The 18,514-nt window shown below is 37.9% G+C and overlaps 1 protein-coding gene across 1 annotated transcript; it reads left to right on the forward strand.

Moving 5' to 3' along the window:
* Nucleotides 1-5,293: 5,293 nt before the first annotated feature.
* Nucleotides 5,294-6,559, forward strand: LOC306846357 (C2 calcium-dependent domain-containing protein 4C-like; the record flags this gene model as incomplete). Its single annotated transcript, XM_079379679.1, has 1 exon — nt 5,294-6,559. One exon carries the CDS (start codon nt 5,294-5,296, stop codon nt 6,557-6,559), a length of 1,266 nt encoding a protein of 421 aa, XP_079235805.1.
* Between the last annotated feature and the right edge of the window lie 11,955 nt (nt 6,560-18,514).

Raw genomic sequence — 18,514 nt, forward strand, 5'->3', positions numbered from 1 at the left:
GATACTGACTGGTTAATCTTAGCCCATCTTAATTTTACCCTTTTACATACACATTTTTAAAATCAAAAGTTCTATCTGTTAACATTAATGCACTGTCAACTAGCATTAACAACAAACAATTGTTTAATTTATGATGCTCCATATGACACAACTTTCAGAAAAGATATTTTAAATTTATTTTTTGTTTGTTAGTTTGTGTATTCTGAGCAATCACTACAAAGTGGCTGCAAAAAAACTTAATCAACTATTGATGCACAAATAAAATATAAATACATAACACTGTGTACATATTTGGATGTTTCTGAATTGGTCTGAAGCCATTACCCTCTCTGTGATGATAGACTTTAGATCTGTAAACACTATCATCAGCGCTGAATGGGCCGCAGTTGGACACCAGCTTTTGTTATGCGACAGTTAAAGTGGATGATTATCTCAGATGTGCATAATACTTTCTGCAGATAAGAGTACAGTCTGTAATTAATATCTAATTCCCCTCATTGTTTCATAGAGAGGATACTATGGGCAAAACCACCAACCAACTTCTCCAAGCTCATCTGTGCAATTGTATGCACATGATGAAGACTTTTTAGATGATGGAATAGAAATGAAAGCATACTTGCGTGACAGTAGCTCAGCCCATGATGCATCCTGGGAAATTAGAGTGAATGTGATCATTGCGGTACTTTCATAGCCATAATGCTCCTCACCTCTCCAGGCAATTAGTTAATTGCATTTTAATGTTAAGCCCAGACAGCGGATGAGAGACAGACAGAGAGAGATGGAGAGAGGCTAATAAAACAGCATACGTGGGGATGTGGTGTTGAACACAATTCGTGTTTTGCGTTAAAAAGGAGAAACACAAATTTCTCTACTCCAGATATTGAAATAGATGCATGCATTAATTACTCACATGTGTCAGGATTGTGGACTGTTTTGTGTGTGTTTTGCTCCCCATGTGTTCCCTGTGACCCAGTTTCTCCCTCATGTTGATTGTTAATTTGATTCCATGTCTCGTCTTCCTCCCTGATTACCCTGTGTTTATAAGCCCCAGTCCTTTCAGTTAGTGTTTGTCAGTTCTTGAATGTCTTCCTTGCCCATTCTCTATGTTTTCCCGTTGGACTATTAAAAACTCTACATTTGCTCAATTTTGTGTCTCCTCGTTCCTTGCTCTGTGTTCCCTGAGTAAGTGTGACAACATGGTTCTGAATTTCATTTTCTGCTCTTTTGGTTTTTTATTAGTGATTTTGATGAACAGTTAAAGGAATAGTTCACCCAGAAATGAAAATGTACTCACCCTCAGGCCATCCAAGATGTAGGTGTGTTTGTTTCTTTATCAGAACAGATTTATAGAAATTCAGCATTGCATCACTTGCTCACCAATGGATCCTCTGCAGTGAATGGGTGTCGTCGGAATGAGAGTCCAATCAGCTGATAAGAACATCACAATAATCAACACCACTCCAGTCCATCAGTTAACATCTTGAAGCAAAAAGCTTTGTGTTTGTTAGAAACAAATTCATCATTACGGTTTTTTAATTTTAAATAGTCATTTCTGGCCACAAAATGCAAGTCCATAATCCATACATCCTCCCATGTAAAGTCCATCTCCTGTTGTCCTCTCACATCGATATCTACATACATCTTTGTTTAGAACTGTTTTGGACTGTTTTAGCTTGTAAGCAATGTTTGATTTGTTTGATTCAGACAATATGACTTGAGAAAGCAATATTATGGATAAAGGACTCGCATTTTAACTGGAAGCAAAAGTTTGACGTTTAAAATTGTCTGTTTATTTCAGACATGCAGCTGGAGTGGTGTGGATTATTGTGATGTTCTTATCAGCTGTTTGGAATCTCATTCCGACGGCACCCATTCACCAGGATCCACTGGTTAGCAAGTGATGTAATTTTACATTTCTCCAAATCTTAAAACTCCTCTACATCTTGGATAGTCTGATGGCATGTAGATTTCCAAAAAAATATATATATATATCTTTTTAGTGTGAACTATTCCTTTAACTGAGCCCATATGTAATAATATAAATAATTCAGGATTTTAAAGATGTCATAGTGCTTCATTGTTTCTTTCTTGACATGTGAGCTAGCCATACTTTTGCATGAAACTCTGCAGCTATATTTAAATCTGGGGAAAAGATTGTATGTTGGCTGTGATTTTTCTCCAATTAGCTGACTTTTGGAAAAGTTTTCTGCTTTTGCATGAACAAGATGGGTGTGCGTTTCCATAGTCCTCTCTCCAAGTTTCCAGGGAAACAGCAGATCAGAGAACAGCAAATCAAACAAGATTATACATCATCTCAGAGCACTATTTCATTCAAACCGCTTCTCTCTCACTGGCCAGCTATAAGATTCCACCAGTTGTGAATAGACAAAAAAGGTCTAATTGATGAAGTGCTTTGAACGGTGCCTGTTGCAGCCCGCTCACAGTTATCCATGCATCATGATTTTCCTGAAAGAGAGATGTTTTCCTGCATAAGAAATGGCACACTGCCCATTTCTAATTGATTCAGTCATGCTATATTCTGCTGTGCGTACTATATGAAGTATGCCTATGCTCCATATTTAGAACTGGTGCTTGATCTGTGCATATCTCTCCTACAGCTACTTTTTCACAGCTGGAGAAATCAATATTATGAAAAGAGGGCTCATATTTTAGCTGAAAGTTAAAAAAAAAAACTCTTAATGATGGATTTCTTTCTTACAAACAAGCAGCTTTTGGCTTCACAAGACATTAATTGATGGACTGGAGTGGTGTTGTGGATTATTGTGATGTTTTTATCAGCTGTTTGGACTCATTCTGACGGCACCCATTCACTGCAGAGCATCCACTTGGTAAGCAAGTGATGTAATGCTAAATTTTTCAAACTCATCTACATCTTTGTGGGAAGTCGTGGCCTAATGGTTAGAGAGTCGGACTCTTAATCGAAAGGTTGCGGGTTCGAGTCTCCGGCCGGCAGGGATTGTAGGTGGGGGGAGTGAATGTCCAGCGCTCTCTCCACCCTCAATACCACGACTGAGGTGCCCTTGAGCAAGGCACCGAACCCACAACTGCTCCCCGGGCGCCGCAGCATTGGCTGCCCACTGCTCCGGGTGTGTGTTCACGGTGTGTGTGTGTGTGTGTGTGGATTTGTTCACTACTCACTGCTGTGTGTGTGCACTTGGATGGGTTAAATGCAGAGCACCAATTTCGAGTATGGGTCACCATACTTGACAATACGTCACGACTTTATCTTGGATGGCCTAGCCTATGCTTCCAGAAAATTTTCTCTTTTTTTGTATGAACTATTCCTTTAACCTAGACTATTTTCAAGTTTACTTTTTGCATATATTTTTAAATAGAATACATAACATACATGTAGTATTTAGTAAGCAGTCGGTTCTGTTCATGTTGTACTCCTTTAGTAGGCAGTATACAGAAGGCTGTAAACATTGCAGTAAGCAGTATTCTAGTTTTCTATTGTGAACTCACTGCGGACTGCGAGTTATTCCAGAGTGGTGCGCGTTAGCGTGCGCGCGCACCGTGCGCTATTAAAGCCTCGAGTAGACGCGCAGTGCCAACAGACAGTTCTGTCCTGGAGTGAGAGGTGAGCAGAGCAACAACTCATGGATTGAAGCGAGGACACTTACTCCAGATCCCGACCACAAACCACTTCACGTAAGTTCAACTGAGATTCAACAGGTTTTTTTATACAGGAGCAGCTTTGGAAAAGTTTAAATGCATGCATACTTTCATTGTATATTAGTATATTTAATTACATATGTATATAAAACTAATTATCGGAGCTAAATATCTGAGTATCAAAGTATTGCTCATTATAATGTGTTGTGGAATGTGAAAATGGCAATCGCATGAGTTTTACTCGTTACAGGTGTTCGAAATGATTATCAAATAAGGTTTATTGTCTCGTTGAGTTTTACATTGCATAAAATGCCGTCTGTTGAACATTTTTCTCTCTCAAAAATTATACCGGGTCCACCAAAGTACGCTATTTTATGAAAAATGGAAAGTAACACTTACAAAGTCTTTCTTGGAAGTACCTTCCTATACATTGCTTGTAGGAGATCCCATATTAATTTATTTGTTTTAATGTATTAACTTATTAGGAATTGTATTTATATTATCTGTAGCCTATGTATATTTTGTAAGAGATCATCAATCATTTCACAATAGCATGCAAAGTCTCTCAAGTGTGCCAATTTAGACGATGCAGATGTTTGTTTAAATAGACAGCGCCTGATATTATGAATAGGATTTACTTTTGAACAAAGGAAGTCCCCCTTTGCAGCTCCGTCTCACTGTTGCGCTTCTGCAGACAGAAATGCTGCGCAGTCCGTATTTCGCATCCTAGTGTGCTGCGCTCTCCACACGTTAACACCGACCTGAAGCGCAGCTGTTGCGCAGAGGACTCTTTCAAGTGAGGACAAAGATCCATGCATCAAGTGTATGGAGAAATTACCTTATAGAGAAAGTGTTTTCAACGTTTATAGGCACAGGGACTGGCACCAAGAAAAGTCCAATTTTATAACACTTTATCATAACGTTCATTTAAAATGATTTAAAAATATATACTTTTTAAATTGCTTTTGATGCTGTACCTATTAGAAAATGTTCAGTCTTTCAGGTCACTTACTAAAAAAAATGAATTATTAAAAAATAATGATTGTTTTATCAGTTAAAATATTTAATGTGACTAATTCAACTGACTTCATTTGGTTATACCAGTAAAAATAATTGTTGTGGGTCAGATCAGGAAAAAACGACTCACTAAGGTGCATTAATTTTTTACAGTGCAGAAACGTCATTAAATCTTTCAATCTCTTTAATATAACCTCATTGTGAACCCAATTCAATTATACAGAGTACCTGCACTTACAGTTAATAAAATGCACACAAAGTGTTCACTGGCTTTTTGAAACCACCTGTGTACATTCTGCATATGTTTCTTACGTAAATAAGCTTTGCGGATTTAATGAGTAATGAAAGCATGATGCTGAGTGCATCTCCATGAGGTGACAGTGTACAATTGATAACGGAAAAGGAGACAGGTGTCAGCTGTCTTTAACAATTGCTTTTTAGTGTTAGCAATGTGTTAACATAGTGTTAGAATCTCCCAAGAATCCACTGGGTGACAGTGTACCCAAAGCAGCGAGGAGGTTGATGGAATTCAGTTCATATTTGCATTCATGAATCGCAGGTGTCGGTGAGGGTTGATGATATTTTGTCTCTCTGTACCCACAGGGTGCGATTGCACATCTCTTCCAGTCCTCACTGAGAGATGTGGCTGCTGGAAAAGATCCGCGGTTCAGTGGAGGGAAACGTTCTCTGGCAAGGAGACTCGGCTGGCAAACAGAGCAAAGCCCCCTCCTACGGTAACGTCCTCACCCCTGACAAAATTCCAGACTTCTTTATTCCGCCCAAATTGGTGTGCTGCCCCCCAGAGGAGGAGACGCCGGAAATGAAGCCAAAAAACGGGCTCCATTCTTCCTCGTCTGAGCAGACCATATGCTGCAAGACGCCACAGGGTAGTCCGCGCAGCCCGCGCCTCATTAACAAGCTGGCTGGAGATACCAAGAACTTGCTCAAAGCTGCAAACCGCCACATCATCCAGATTGAGAGCGCAGATGACTTGGTGGACGGGGAAGTGGGCGACCTCAACACAAATGCCGACCCCCAATCTCAGACGGCCATGTCCTTGCCCTACGTACCCAAAGCGCAAACCTCCTACGGTTTCTCCACGCTCATGGAAAGTCCTCACACGAGACGTAAAGAGTCCCTCTTCCATAGCGACCCCACAAGTCCGCTCACCTCACCCAACACCCAACGCAAGTCGCAGGGTAACCACTTAAACCCCAGCGACTGTAACATGTCCCATTCCAACCCCTACCGGTACTTCAGCGGCGGGGAGAGCGACACTTGCTCCTCAGCTGAGTCCTCCCCATTCAACTCCCCTCTGTTGTCCCGTTCCGCATCCCTCCTCAAGATTTTCACCCACGAAACCCAAGCCAAAGTTTCCCGGGCCAAGCGCTCCTTTGCCCGGCACAGCTCTCTTTCCACGGACGAGTGCAGCTCTGTGGAGACCAGCCCGAACATTCAGAGGCGCTTGCGTTGCCCTCCTTCTCCGGCATTCCGAGGACGGAAACACGGAGGCAACATGGATCGCTTCATGCAGCACACCGTCAACCTTCACAAGGGAGGAACCCTACGCATCTGCACAGACTACGACATCGACGCCGCCAGGCTTCACATCCGTGTGCTAGCGGCCGAGGACCTCTACGATAAGCAGTGCGATATGAAGAGCATCAACTGTTGCGTGTCTCTCTACCTGAACCCGGGAAAGCTCCAGAAACAACGGAGCACCATTATCAAGAACAGCCGCAACCCTGTCTTCAACGAGGACTTCTACTTTGACTCCCTTCCGGTTGCGCAGGTGAAAAACCTTGCCATCAAGATGAAGGTAGTCAACAAAGGCACCAGTCTGAAGAGAGATACCTTATTGGGAGAGAGGGAGGTACCCCTGAAGGAGTTTCTTTCTGGGATCTAGAGGTCAGATTTCATCCTCAAGACACACCAGTATGGTCTTCACCTAACAGAACCAGACAAGGAAACATCCCAGCTTTGATTTAGAGTCTTCAAAGTGGTTTGGTCCCTTTGGTTGCAGAACTCTCCAACTAACTGTGTGCAGCTTCCCAACATGTTTACCAGCAGTGAGAGTGTATGGATAAACATTACTGTGTGTGTGAGATATTCTGTAAATTTGGTCCATGAGTGTACAGGCATGCTTTGATTGTATACATGTGAGTTCCCAGGGTTCGTGCTTGTGTTGAGACCAATGTTTTCTTGATTACAGACCCTGCTGGGTCTCACTGTTGGAGACAGCGATAGATAAAAACAGCTCCCCCTGCACATGGCGTATCTTGACGACAGTGTCACTTAAGGCCAGATACAAATGCATGCTTCATCAGCCGTTTGAGCCTTAAAATGATGAGAATGACAAAAATATATATTTATCCCCTATATTGATATAATAACAGTGTTTTGCCTTATGCCTCTTTAATTCCGCTCTTGAGACTGTGACATTTCTCTCAATCTCACTGTAAAACTGGACTTTTGAACGCTGAATCTGTGCAGTTAAAAACACCCTTCAGCCTTATTGAGTGACAAGCTGCTCACTTTGAGTGACACGGGACTTTAGAGAGGGCGTGATTTGTGATTGGACCGAGCATATGACATCATCATGAATGTCAAGACAATGATTTCTGTAAAAAGAAGGCCCTTTTAAATCTGCTTCTGCGTAGCTGTATCTGAATTCACTCTCTATTCCCAATAATGTTGACTAAATACTACGCGGTTTGGAGAAAGAGTAGTGATACTACATGAAAACAAATGTGCCAAAAATTACCATGGTAATACCACATTTTTTTGGACATGCTTGTGATAATGCTATGGCATTTTTTGCAGTAACTTGGATAGGCATGGGTTCTTGAGCACGCAACATAGTTTTTACATTTACCATGGTGATTTATATGAAAATGGTAATCATGCAGTACCATAGTACATGTCAAAGTATTGTAGTATTACAATACCTGATCTAATACCATTGCTTTACCATGGTAATATTGTTTTTTTGTGCATGTACTGTGGAAATACCTTGCTTTTGAACAAGTACCATGCTGATACCATGAAGTACCATATTTACATGGCAGTCTGTACCCTTATTTTTTCACATGGCCCAAATTTTTGGACATGTTACCTGACTATATCATGGTTTTTTTTTAAGTGCCATGATATTGTGAATGTCTCAATATTGCTTTACCATGGTACTGTTTTTGCAAGGGATATACTAGTAACCAAAAGTTGCACAGGTCAAACTGTTATACCGAGGCGATGCTAACATACACAATGCTTGCAAAGAAGTTTCTTCAGAACAACAACGCATGTTTTTGTTTCTAATGAACATTAACTCTGCCCATTAGTGCCATTTTAGCATAAATCTCAGGTTAGGGAACATATTGCATTTTTTTATGTGTGCATTTTAATGGAGTACATTGTTGACTTGCAACAGTTTATGGTGCATTGTGGGTATTGTTTAGTAAAGTATAAAAATGTTCAATAAGATGTGGGGCATCCCCCAGGAAATATGGGGGATTTTTTTCATACAGTGTTTATGTTCAGAATGTGTTCAGATGATTATTCTATTAAATATGTGCACAGAGTTTTGGCATGTTTATGGTAGATGTGTGTGTAGATGTCTTCCAATGGGAGCAGTTGCATGGCAAAATGTTCAAGCCCACATGTTTTATTTCCTATTGTTACTGAGTCAGATGGTGAACATGTAAGATAAAAGCTCACATATTTTCTTCACATCATCCCCTGTATTGGATCCACAACACTAACACTATATTGTACTTGATACCCTTTTTTTTATTTTTGTTTAAAATTACCATTGTATAAGACCGTGTAATGCGTCATACATGGCAAGCTCTTTGTTTGACCTAAAGAGTGTCCGGTAATATTCCTGAAAGCTCTTCAATCAGGTTGCTGCAATCTTCGGTTCTTGGGTGGATTCACACAATTGCACCGCTATTAGAAGTGAGACAGATTGTCTCGCAGTTCTGGCTTCAGCTCAAGGTAACACATCTGTGTGTTTTTGATGAATCATTTGCATATCCTTAAGGGTGAAGTGTGTGATTTGTGTGCCACATGCGACACCAAATGGAATAGCAACTAGTTTTTCATGTTATTTCCTTGTGCAAAAGTTTCTAACGAGTTATTGTTGGTTGCCACCTCTGAAAATAATTTCAGAGGCTTTTAATTGAAGATTTTTTTAGTTTTTTTTTGAGTAACATGCAGATGAATCATGCACAATAAAGTTGCAGTCACAGTAGCAAAATTTCAGCAGAATTTTGCATGCAAAAATTGTCCCATTGTCAGTAGTGTAGCAATGCGTACACTACTGATTATATATATACACTACAATTATACCCTGTGTACTACCAGGGTATCATGATTCATTTATTAAATTTTTTCCATTTCCATTTTCAGCTCTTTCAAAAAGGCCAAATTAGATTTCCCATCAGAGCCACGTAGAAAACAGAAAGCCTGTTGGACACCAAGCTCTTTTTGATTGGCAGAGAATTCAAATTAGAAGATGAGAAATAGATTCCAGAAAGGATTCAATATGGGGGGTGTTAAATCACTTTCATTTCCGCAACCATCTTCCTGTATGTGAGATTAAAGTGTTTCGCACTTGTTTCAGATAAGTCATGGAAAATGAAGTGCCTATCCACTGTACTTGATTCCCGCTCCTTCCCTGAGCCCGTCACCAGCCGCAGCATTCCTGTGCATGTGTACATAAACACCCTTCACCTGTGATGTGCCGTTTCAAACCCGGAAATCAACATTCCTAAATAGTATGGTGTTTCAGCTTGTTGTTATACTGAAGACTGATGTGGTTTTGATTAGATGCACTGTCGTCATGCCGTTTATTTTTGTTACTCTCTCTGTATTTCTTCTTCTTTTCCAGACTGATTTTCTATTCATAACTTTACTGGATCATGCTATTGCTTTGTCCAATTTCTTCCCTTGCTCAATAAAAGTTGTGTAGATGGTGTACGATTGATCTCTGTCCTTTAACCCTCAGTACTGAAGCCAGTCCAGAATGTTTCTGGAGATGTGAACGTGGTTTTATGTGTATTTGCAGCTTTTTGTGCACACACACGTTTTTTTATATAGACACTTGCATAGACATTCAATATTATCAGCATCTAAATCTTTAGATACATACAAATCCTTTGAGCTTTAAAAAAATATCAAATTCATAGTGTTTTAATGCATTTCTATTTATTTTACACTCATGGCTGAATTTAATTCTTAAACTCTCCAGGAAGAGTGCAAATTACATTTACTTTTATCAGTCTCATCGGGATTTCATTTATATATGAATTTTCCATTGGAAAGGTCGTTATCAGAGAAAGTTTCTCCATCTTTTATTGCTAAATGAGAGTTGCACTATGGCATTGTGTATTAAACTCAAACCTGCATTTGCATTCCTGCAATTCCAATTCTGATTTTAATGCATTTGTAATATTTCTGATCTCTAAGAAATGTCCAGGCCAGTGTACAGTGTTCAAATGAGAGAATTTTCTGTAATGATTTTTCACCGCTACAATTTTGAATTATACATATTAAAGGAAATGTTCATAAACGTTAATGTAAAAGGTACTGGTAATTGTCTAATTTGGTGGTTTTATGATTTAACAGTTGCTGAGATGTTAAAATTTAATGCAAAAGCCGACAGAAAATGGATGAGACCACTGCAAAATATGGTAACTTGTCAGCGGCATAGATGATTACTGATAATCAAATAAGAAAAACTTTCTTTAGAACATCAGTATGTTCTGTCTGAGCCTTAGAAATCATAATTGGACAAATTATGTGTTCTGGGCTTGTGTCCAAATGGCAGATTTGTTGTTTGTGTTCCTCCAGGTGCACTGCTGAAACATCTGAAGATGCGGTTTATGGTGAAATAACAAAAATATGTACTTTGCGATCAAAAAAAGTAGGTTTGAACACATTCGGTGTGTGTATTCTGATGGCAAAAAGCCTAAATGTTGGATTCATCACACCGTAAAACCTTCTTGCAGCTGCTTGAGTCTCCAACAGACCGTCTGGCAAACCATATCTGAGATGTCAGGTGACATCTTTGACAGCAGCTTTTCTTTGCTGCCATCCTTTAAACCTGTGGCTGGAGAAACAGCTGAGACGCTTGCAGCTCCTTCAGATTTGTCATTGGTTTCTCAGTGGCCTCCCATGCATGGTCAGTTTTTGAGCATGTCCTGCTTTTGGTACATTCATAATTGCACTCAAGACAACTCTTTACATTACTGATTTAATTGAACATCGCTGATCTTCAGTGATCTCAGTTCTGCCTCAATCCTGACACCAATAAATTGCTGGTTTCTGCACATGTAATTAAACTAAACATTTGTGGTGCAATAGTGTAAGTTCAAATGAGCCAATGGAAGAGATACAAAAATGTATTTTCACTAAGAAATTGCTATTGAATTTCACAATTAAAGAAACTACTAAGTAACATTAATGTCATTGTTTTTGAGAATTAGTGTGCAAATACTTTTTGGGATTGTTGTACATATAGAAGTATAGTTTAATTAATCAATTCTGAGGTCTGATTTGTACAGATGAATGGTTTTTTGATTTGCTGAATGAAAAGTGTTTTCTTTTACAGTGTGAGTCTCCAGCAAGCTAAACAACGAATTACGCTGTGTTATCTTCTTGTGTGAGTATCTCTGGTTAGCAAGGTCAAGTTGTTTTTGTGAAATTGCAGGTGGTCTTTGTTGTCTGTAAAGAGAACTTTCCCACTTAAGTGCTTCTTGATTCTGTACTACTGTCTAGCTTTTTACACTGTACAGTCATCGGAACAGTTTTGGAGAAATTTCATCACTTGCTTATCAATGGATCCTCTGCAGTGTATGGGTGCCGTCAGAATGCAAACAGCTGATTAAAAACATCACCAACAAGTAATCCACACCACTCCAGTCCATCAATTAACATCTTGTGAAGCAAAAATCTGCATGTTTGTAAGAAACAAATACATTAAGACAATTTTAACTTTTCAACTTCTGGCTAACATTTCTCCAGATCTGTTTTGATGGAGAAACAAACTCATCTACATCTTGAAATTCTTCTTTTATTATTATTATTATTGTCCTTCTTTGCACAAACACACGCACATGCTGTGCTAACATAAGCCTGTGCAAACTGATAGGCTTGTTTTTTATTTGTATAAGGATTTTGTATTTCCGTAGATGGTTAATGTTTTGGACAAATTTGCTTTGGACAGATGCATTTACATTTATTTCACTGGCGGCCTGTTTTATCGGAGTAATAAAATGTTGCTTAAATTGTTCTGTTAAATCACTTAGGAGCACAAGATACAAAGAAAATGAAAGAATGATGTGCTGTTAGTAGCATAGCACTCTGACAGATCCTAATTTATGGAGAAGATACACAAACATAGACAGTTATGAAACTCAGGACAGTTTTTCAGAGAAGTGATAAAGTCTTTATCTTGGCTATATAAACCCATAATGAGTTTTTGGATTAGATTTCAGAGTTCTTTCTACTACAGTATGTGAGTTTGATGTCTTTAAATGTGCTGCAGAGAAGAGCAAAAGTGGGACAAAAGAAAACACTGAAAATAGTTAAAAGGACATTTCACACAAAATTTGATATGCATGTGTATATATATATATATATATATATATACATGTGTGTGTGTGTCTTTGTGTAAATTCAATCTTTGTTTTTCATTCAATTCAACATGCTTCATACAATCAAATCAGGTCTGAGATGTAGAAACCGCTAACCAAGAATCTAACAAGTCAAGAATCAATACATATTATAATAAATATTACATGCACATAAAATTAGTCATACTTATTTCAACAATGCACTGAAATTAGAGGCGCTCTCGAGATATAACAGCATCATTTTGCCTTATGGATGCTCATAGACCTAAGTTATATTTATGCTAATTATAGCTTTCGTGCCTGACTGAGTGATTGTGCCTCATTGTGGAAGAAATCATTTGTCAGTCTTTCAAGTGGCTTTTCTGCAGAACAACAGCCAACACTGAGAAAAGTTGGCCATATTGTGTTATGGATTGTGGGTTTGGCCAAGGGTTTCTATGGCAACTGTGCAGAACATTTGCAGTCCGGTTTGGAACCCAGTTGGTCAGATCTGCGTGAGCAGTATGTTCCGTGCATCTGCTTCAAAACACGTTTTCAGGGAAGCTTCTAGAGCGACACCCAAGACAGATGCAGATCACAAACTGACTGCAGAAATAGTCCAGTTTAGCCTGAACTAGAATTTTGGAAATAATTACCCTCTTTTTGAATTATATTCAGTTCATATATTGCCAACATAGACTTTTACTTTAATTACATGGGAAAATCTGGCTTTTTACAAAGCATTTCAAGTTGAAATCCTTGTTATAATTGCCTCAGCTGGTAGCAAAGCACAATAATAAAATAAAAAAAGGTCAGTGGAAATATTGAAGGTTTTGTTATATCTGACAGACTAGGTAATGAAACAAAACCAAGATTTTTTAAATACCTGTTTAATCTATCCATATTTATTCATATTAATAATGAAAATAGATTTTTGTGGTGCTCAGTCATTGAAAACTATGTAATAGTGACAGCTATTGAAATGGGTATGCTGCAGTCTAAATTCAAAATATTAGATCTTTTTTTTATTATTATTTAGTTCCATCACATGCAAGTACAAGGCAAATATAATGCCGTACAGTTTATAGCAAAACAGAATACCAACAACAACAAAAAAACATCAAATGAACATAAACGTAATACAAATAATAAAATAAAATACCAGTATAAAAAAGTGCCATATAATACTAAGGCAGTTACATAAATTTGAAAAGCTTCAAAATTTGTATGTTGTTTTTTAATTCTTTTTGTTGTTTTTCCCACACTCACCTCAAGGCTTGACACTCACACGGGTTGCCAGGTTGAGGACACACAACAGGAACGAGTGCTTCTGACAATGGAAGGCGACGAGCCTTCAGCCTTTAGGGGAAGGGGGGAGTGGTGTGTGGACATACACCCGGAGCAGTGGGCAGCCAATGCTGCGGCGCCCGGGGAGCAGTTGGGGGTCCGGTGCCTTGCCTCAGTCGTGGTATTAAGGGTGGAGAGAGTATTGGTTATTTACTCCCCCCACCTGCAATCCCTGCCGGACCTGAGACTCGAACTCACAACCTTCGGGTTACAAGTCCAAGTCTCTATCCATTAGGCCACGACTGCCCCACGACTGCTCATTAGTTGCAAAGAGTTAAAGGTGCACTTTATGATTTTGGCAATTGATGTTAATATTTGAAAGCACCAAAACAAACACGCCCATAGCCCCCATAGGACCTCGCCCCTATTTTGATATCTCCACCCCACACGTACGTACGCAACCATGGTAGAATGACGATCACAGAAACAAGCAAAGATGACACACAAGCATTTCCAAACAAAAGCCAACACAGTAAGTTGTGTGAAACAAAGCAAAATCAACGTTACTCACCTATCAAGAAGAAACAACACAACCTCGCCATCCGATTCTAGCCCAGAAACGTAGCAAGGACATCGGTAAAATAATCCATGTGACACCAGGGGCTCAACCGTAATGTTACGAAGCTACGATAATGACTTTATTCAACATTTCTCTCTCCACCCTGGCACCATTTTGGAGAGTATCCATTGAACGTAAACAGTGTATGCTGTTCTGTGTCAGCTGCGCCATGCATTATCAATTTATTTTTTTCTTTTGTGCAGAAAAAGTATTCTCGTAGCTTCGTAAAATTACGATTGAACCCCTGATGTCACATGGATTATTTTACCGATGTCCTCGCTACGTTTCTGGACCTTGATCATGTAAGGAGCCTTGCTGTCTACGGGAGGGTCAGAGAGCTCACGCGATGCATTAAAAATATCTTTATTTGTGTTCCAAAGATGAATGAAGGTCTTATGAGTTTGGAACAACATGAGCTTGAGTAATTAATGACAGAATTTGGGTGAACTATCCCATTAATATTCATCTGGTCATAAAGCTCTTCAGATGGATTCTGAGGCTTTTTGGGTCGGGTAGAATCTGTGATCTCTGCCAAGTTGTTTGCTGGCTTCAATGGCTGCAATGCGCTGTGTTTTCCGCCAACTGGCAACCCGGGGTGTAGCAAGACAAAAAAAAAAAAAAAAAACATTCTGACCCGGAATTCATTGAAAGTAGAATAACTGTAACGTTGTTTTTCGGAGAGACATTGAACTTAGCGTGTTTCCTAAATATCTGTAAACATATTATGGTATTTTTATTCTTCAGTACAGTCAAAAAATACATTAACCCTCATGATTTATTTATTTATTTATTGAATTGTTTATTATTATTTTATATATATATATATATATATATATATATACATATATATATTTTTTTTGTATCAAATTGTAAGGGCATTTTCTTCAAAAAGCAGCAAGATTTAAAGTATCATGTCTGTAGCAGGAATAATCCAAAATAATTGTAATATTAAAATGCATTTTGTATTTCGCATATGCATTTATAATGCATTTTCTGCCTGCTGAGTCTTTGTTTCGAGGCCGTGTTTGAAACACAGTATCAACTTAATACTGGTAAGATGCAAAAATACTCCACCAAGTAGAAAATGTTGCTATGGCAACAAAAGAACCATTGTCTCCCGATGCAAAGGGTGAATGTTCTGAGAGTGGCCATATTTCATCAGATCACATGAGCTATAGAAGTTCAGAGTAACTCATAGAAGTTTAGGAAATGTTTCCTCTAAGGCTTGTTATGGTAATAAAGCAGATGCTGTGATCTTTCACCGGTATTCTCACTATTCGACGCTGCACACTGAAAACAATTCCATGGTTATTCTTGATTGGCTGAGCCAATATGGACTCAGTCGCTCTCAGAGTTAATGCAAAAGGGCATTAAAACTAATTAAATGACTCTGAGGGGAGCGAAACTGCAGTCTGATGTCAAACCAAATGCATTTTAAGAAACAAAATGCAAGCAAACTGAAAATGAAGTTCTTTTGGGAGTTTTCAAAACTAATTTATTTATGACCAGTGGATCAAAGTTTGATTACGTTCATCATTAATTAAGATATCTGAACTTGGCATGATTGTGTAAAATGTTTTTTGAAAATAAATATAGTGAAGTTTGGTCAATTGTACCACGATTAGACGACATCATCTAGAGCTGTTGTTTTGCAAATGTTAACATTTTTATGAAGATATAATTCATAAAACAGCTTCAGCTCTGAACAGTGTTTCAGTTTATGACTTTAGTTTTAGGTTTCAGATTTTCAAGATTTTGTTTCAGAACATAAATGTAATTTTATGCTATTTGATATTTTAAAAAGAAATGTATCTAGTTGATTTATAATTGATCTAATTAACTATTTTAAGTCATATTTTGAATTTGCTTTTTTTAGATTATAAGTTTTCATTTTAATCGTACTTGGTTTGAATAATTTTATGTATTTTTTATCATTCTTATTAGTTAATTAGTTTTGATTTCTATTTAGTTGCAATCAATTAATGTTTTTTTTTCAGTAATTTTTCAAGTTTAAGAAAACTGCTTGTAGTTGCTCAAACTGTGTATGCTCGCTGCAAGTGAACCATATTTAATGTAATCAAGGCTATATTTATCTTTTACATTACAGTTTTGATCATCATTTTTGAAGATGCGGGCATATCATGCAACTAATTGCATTCGTCTAATTTGCACTGAAATAACAAATTTGATTGGACTTTGACATCACATTTTAACCATGTACAATTAAATAAGTAATTGCATTTTATTATTTGCATGCAGCATTTTTTCCCCCTGCTGTGTGTGAGCGTCAGCACAGAGCTGTGACCCACCAGTCGAGAACCACTGATCTGGAGCAGTATTAAATGCCTCTGGACGTGCTGCTCAATTTCCAGAAGTGTCTTTTTGTGTCGAGAGGTCTTGACATCCATAACCTTCATTACCATGAATTCCACTTTTCTCCCCAGCTCTCACTGAAAATAGATCTGCATGAATGTATGTGAGTGGGTTTGTGCACGTGTCTCTGTGGTGTGTGTGTGTGTGTGTGTGTGTGTGTGTGTGTGTGTGTGTGTGCGCGCATGCATGCATGCATGTGGGCATTTATGGAAAGTCTTAATATGATATAAATAACATAGATGACATATCCAGGCATTTCCATTTGGGTACCTTCTATAATTTTTGAACTTGTTTCAGAAAAGAAGCCATCAAAATATGTTTTTGAGCTAAAATATGTGCTAAATGCATTCATTAATTCAATTTGGTGGTTTTGCAAATCTCAACATTCTTTTCTTGTAAACACAAGGCAAGAGTTTATTCATGAAACATTTCATTTCATTTTTTTTTTTTTCATTTCAGGTTTTAGTTTTAGGTTTCAGATTTCCATGGCTCATTTTATTTGAAAAATTAAAGCTAAATTTGACTTATGTTATATTATAATTTAAATTAAAATATTAAATGAATATTAATGTATAAAATTAAATTTGTTTAATTAGTTTCCACTGTCTTATAAAACAGATGCATAAACATCTCCTATAGAGAAAATAACACCATATAGGATTGTAAAAGTGTTATTTCATTATTATATATTGTTTAGCATTTTTATATTTTCAGTTTTTAAATTTGAGTATTTTTTATGTACTTTTGTAATTTTTGTATTATTATTATTTTATTTTAGTTTAGTTTTAGGTTGAGTAATTTTAGTACTTTAAACCAGGTTTATTAAAATGAACAAAAACTGAAACTAAAACAAAATAAATTGGAAATAAAATAAAATATATAATTTTAGTTAGCTGCCAAGGCACATTTCTTATTTTCATTTAGTTTGTCTTGATGTACTAAAATAACTAAAACCAAAATAAAAATGAATCAAAACTAGACATTAAAAAATACAATTACAAAAAAATCACAACAAACTTACTACCGCAAATAAAAACAGAAATATAAAAATAATAACTTAAATATAAATATAAAGCATTAATAGTATATCAATGATACTAAAATAACCCTGCTTTCAACTTGTTCAGTTATTTGCCAGAGAAACATTTCTTTTTTTTTCTTTTTTAAGTTTATGTCTGTCCGTCACATATTTCATTTTATTATATTATTTTCATGAGACCCCCAACATGAGGATAAGTAATGCAATAATGAGTAAATAATGAGATCATTTTCCTGTTTGGACCACCTGTTTCTTGAAGTCTGGTCAAGATAAAGACAATTTTCCTCAGTAAAAGTTTCTGTATCTGAAGTGCTGGCTAAGCGAACAATACAAGCGAAAGCAGGCAATAATTTAGTCCGAATTTTTGCACTAATGTAAAACACAGGGTCCTTTACTCACCCTACTGTGGAGAAAGAAACCGGTGCAGGCTGGGAGTTGTGTTTGATTGGTCGGTGTTCTCCTCCCAGACGCCTTTGAGTGTGTAGACCAGGGCTGTCCAAACTCGGTCCTGGAGGGCCGGTGTCCTGCAGAGTTTAGCTCCAACCCTAATTAAACACACCTGAAGCAGCTAATCAAGCGCTTACTAGGCATACTAGAAGCTTCCATGCAGGTGTGTTGAGGCAAGTTGGGGCTAAACTCTGCAGGACACCGGCCCTCCAGGACCAAGTTTGGACAGCCCTGGTGTAGATGAAAGCTCACGTGGTGAGTTTTGATGATTGCGAGGCAATGGTGAATAAAGGAGCCAAAACGCTGCCGCACACCAATCACAGCCTAATCAACATGAGCAGTGCGCTATCTGCTCTAAAGGCACAGTACTGCGTATTCAACTGCTATTTATAAAAGATCAAATGCTGCTGGCCGCTCACTGATATGTCGGTCAAAGCACAGCACTGTGTTTTTATTAGATGGCAATTTAGATTCGACCCCAGA

The sequence above is a fragment of the Barbus barbus genome, assembly GCF_936440315.1.
Source record: "Barbus barbus genome assembly, chromosome: 26".
Taxonomy (NCBI): domain Eukaryota; kingdom Metazoa; phylum Chordata; class Actinopteri; order Cypriniformes; family Cyprinidae; genus Barbus; species Barbus barbus.